This window comes from Arachis hypogaea, chromosome 5 (genome assembly GCF_003086295.3).
Source record: "Arachis hypogaea cultivar Tifrunner chromosome 5, arahy.Tifrunner.gnm2.J5K5, whole genome shotgun sequence".
NCBI lineage: Eukaryota > Viridiplantae > Streptophyta > Magnoliopsida > Fabales > Fabaceae > Arachis > Arachis hypogaea.
The window spans coordinates 93,132,467-93,136,119 of NC_092040.1; the positions used below are offsets into that span (position 1 = coordinate 93,132,467).

Below are 3,653 nucleotides of genomic sequence, written 5' to 3' on the forward strand. Positions count from 1 at the left end.
AATAATTGTGCCAACAGAATACATCACAGTGATTATATGAACTTGGTTATTATACAAGCATTTAGCATGAGCCTTCTCTAAAGGATGCTTCTTTTGCAGAAACAGTTGGGGGATCAACAATCTATGAAGAAATTATGTGTGGATATCACTGCTTAAGAACAATCAGACAAGAGTCAGTTTCAGCATCGCTCAAAATAACTTATGTCCAAGAAAACAATTGTATGAATATTCCGAGGATCACTTCCCACAGGTTTTTAAGAAAATATCAATCCTAATTGTACATACACGAGCAGAACACAAGATTTTCAACCATTTTTGCTTTCAAAGCTATACATAACTGTAGTGCATGCATGTATTACATACACAAATCTCCTCTTACTAATTCAAAACAGAAAATAAATAGAAAGCCAATAAAACAAAAGGTTCCAGTTAAGATTTTCAATTTTTCTCCTTCTGAAGAAAGAAATTAAACACACATGATACACAAATCTATAATATAGTCAACCCTTTACTACTTCAGTCTCATGTTTCCCTCCAAAACATCATCAGTCTTATGTCTTTCATTCGGTTTTTTTTTTTTTTTTTTCTTTTCATCAGGATCAGTCAGCAGTCATTGGTTGTGTCATGCAACACCTAAATCGGGCTTTCCGAACAGTTGTCATGATCTCAGTCTCTGCATTCTCGAGCATTCCTACAATTTCGGCAAATGGTGGGCGGACATCAGGGTTGGGATCCCAGCATCTTGTCATAATGTCACGGAGAACAGGTAAACAATCGTTGGGTATGATCGGGCGAACATTTTTGTTCACAACTGCAAATGCAGCCTGCACTGCTGTCATGTTCTGAAATGGAAGCATTCCGGTGATAAGCTCCCAAAGAACAATCCCAAAGCTATACACATCCACCTTTTGTGTGTAAGGCCTATGCTGGATCATCTCCCTGCCAAATATTGGAAAACATATAGGATCAGAACACATAGTAAACTCGTTTTAAGGAGGCACAACATATATCTGTATCTTCAGGATCACAACCAGAATGCACATTAAAATAGTATCAAAAAATAAAAGAAAAAACAATTCTTACGGAGCCATCCAACGGTATGTTCCAGTCTCAGGTGTCATTCCTTCAGTTTGCACCTCAATGCGAGCAACACCAAAGTCAGCAATTTTAATTGATTTGTCCCCAAAAATCAGAAGATTATCAGACTTCAAATCCCTGTGGATCAACCCAAGTCCATGAACATATGCCATGCCTCTAGCAACATCCAAAGCCTGTTTGACAGCCAATTTTAGGGGAACTGACCGGTTCTGACGCTTCATTAAAGACTGTCTAACAGAACCCCCTTTGGCATATTCCGTTACAATGCACCATACCATCGGTTTTCTGCATGCACCAATGAAACGAACTATATTAGGATGCTTTAGCGTAGCCAGCATCATAACTTCCTGCTGAAATTGTTGTTCCATCAACTGAGCCTTTGATAACTCATTTTCAGGCCTCTCCAGGATTTTGATAGCTACATCTTCACCATTATAAGTTCCCCTATAGAGTTTTCCAAAAGCTCCTTGAGCAAAGGCCTCACCCATATTAAGCTTCCTCAAATCAATTGTCCACTCATCAAAATTTTCAAGCCCCTCAGTTGGGGAACTGCTATCCATTAGAGCTTGAGCCAAAGCATCATCACTCAATGCATGTGTGACTCTTCCTCGACGATTTACACTGTTTTGAACAGAGTAGTTATCATTTGCACGTCTCCGCAACCCTTGGTGGTTCAATATGCGAGTATGGGAATCATTAGACCCAACACTACTATTATCTATGGACATCGCAACAGATCCCCCACCATTACTTGTTTGCATGCTGTCAATCGACATATTAGTACCCTCCCCAAGCTTATGGTAAAAGCCTTGAGAGAAATCATAATAGTTGTCAGTTGTATGCTTGTTGAGATCTATTAATCCAGGGAATTTAGCACCACCTTCCAACATCTTTTCAATCTTGTAAAGGAAAAAACTTTATGTCTTATTCCTTCAGCATCAGAAATTGGAAACTTTAAAAAACCTGGGAAAACAAAAAGGAAAAAACTAAAGCCCAACTAAACTTTGAAAAATGTTCAGCATTTCTATTTATGAACATTATTTACAAAAAAAACAACTTCAACAAAGGTAACTCCATGTATGGTATACATTTCATTTACCATTTACAAATAATCAATGCAAAAAATCCTTTAACAATATAATAATCTAACATCCTTTTTTTTTCTATTTTTTTTTAAAAAGTAATTATCAACAAACATATACTAAACCATATACTGCATCTAAAATTTAGAGATTGCTTTCAACTTCCCAAATCAAAACAAATGGGTATGAAGAAAACCCTACTCAACAGCAACATTTTTGTTCAGAATCAAAATCACAAATCAAATGCGTATATAAAAAGAAAAAAACCTCAGAGACTAAGTCTAATAGCATTCCGTTTTACAAGTCAATGCACAAGAAGCCTCCATTGGAACCAAAATTGACAACAACAACAACATCAAACATCAATAGCAATTGGTAGAGACCATACCACAAAACTTACCAGCAGCATAATCCCTAATCCTTGTATCAAAAGCTACCAAATATGACTGAGAAACATGCGAAAGGTAAAACAGCTCGTTAGTCAAACGCTGTACGGAACTAAAAATTAATAAAATGTAAAAAAGGAAATAAATTAAATTGAGCAAAATTCTCCTCGATTAAAAGGCTAGTGAGTGAAATCACAAAGCATAAAATGAAGAAGGGAACAAAGAATAAAAAGTGTGAAAACCCTAAAATCCATGAAAGTCCTAAACGAAGAAGGTAAGTAAGAGACGTTAACTTGTAAGGTATACCTCAACTCAGGAGGGGAGGGGAAAGTGTGTTTTTGGAGTTCTGATTGATCAAATCCAAGATTGAAGAGATCGAAGAGAATTGGAATTGGAACTGAGAAAGAAAAAGAGATTGCTGAGGAAGAAGGAGAAGAAGTGGTGTGAATGAAAGGAAAAATAACACCCAGGCGTGGACCAAATAAAAAAACAAAGAAAGAAATAAAAAAAAAAAGCAAAGGTAGACATTTACATGCAGTTGTCTGTACTTAAAATTAATAAGTAAAAATTATGTTTAGTTAAATTAAAATTTAATTATTTTTAACTATTAATTTTATATAAAAATAATTATATATAAATTTTAATTAAAAAATCTTTTTTTATTTATTTTACAAATATTTATAAAAGAATATCCTGATTAGACATGTTAATATATATAAAAAAAATGTTTATATTTTTATTTTGATAATATTATTTTTTTTATAAATTTATACAAATATACAATAAAAAATAATTGTTATTTTGTATGAACAAAAATAAAAATACTATAGTTGTTCTTGTTTGATAAGACTATGAAATAAGAAAAAAAAGATGTTAAATACAAGAAAGGTATATTGTCTCTATTTTGGATACAAAATATATAAACTTTTGTTGTCCTGAAACATAGTATTTCAATCACATCTTTAATGTCAAAGGCTTTTTAACAATATTTTTCTTCCTGTGTTTTAAAAATTTAATTATTTAATTTATTTTTATAATTTCATTAAAATTTTAATTAAATTTTTATAATTTAAAATTTTATAATTAA

General features: G+C 33.0%; 1 protein-coding gene across 3 annotated transcripts; it reads right to left on the bottom strand.

Annotated features, from left to right (window-relative positions):
• Positions 1-292: 292 nt before the first annotated feature.
• On the bottom strand, positions 293-3,094 carry LOC112801975 (serine/threonine-protein kinase STY13). Of its 3 annotated transcripts, none has more exons than XM_025844942.3 (4): positions 2,873-3,094; positions 2,581-2,626; positions 1,084-2,061; positions 293-939 (listed from the first exon to the last, which is right to left on the bottom strand). In XM_025844942.3, exons 3-4 carry the CDS (start codon positions 1,986-1,988, stop codon positions 600-602), a joined length of 1,245 nt encoding a protein of 414 aa, XP_025700727.1. In that variant the 5' UTR covers positions 1,989-2,061; positions 2,581-2,626; positions 2,873-3,094; the 3' UTR covers positions 293-599. The 3 variants fall into 3 exon arrangements, with proteins under 3 accessions (XP_025700727.1, XP_025700728.1, XP_025700729.1); XM_025844943.3 differs by having other exon boundaries at positions 2,569-2,626; positions 2,873-3,092; XM_025844944.3 differs by lacking the exon at positions 2,581-2,626 and having other exon boundaries at positions 2,873-3,088.
• Between the last annotated feature and the right edge of the window lie 559 nt (positions 3,095-3,653).

Bases quoted from the DNA above. Each gene is read 5' to 3' on its own strand.
- LOC112801975 (XM_025844942.3), bottom strand. From the start codon at position 1,988: ATGTTGGAAGGTGGTGCTAAATTCCCTGGATTAATAGATCTCAACAAG. The intron at 940-1,083 runs GTAAGAATTGTT...AATATTTGGCAG, and splicing joins ACATACCGTTGGATGGCTCC to GGAGATGATCCAGCATAGGC.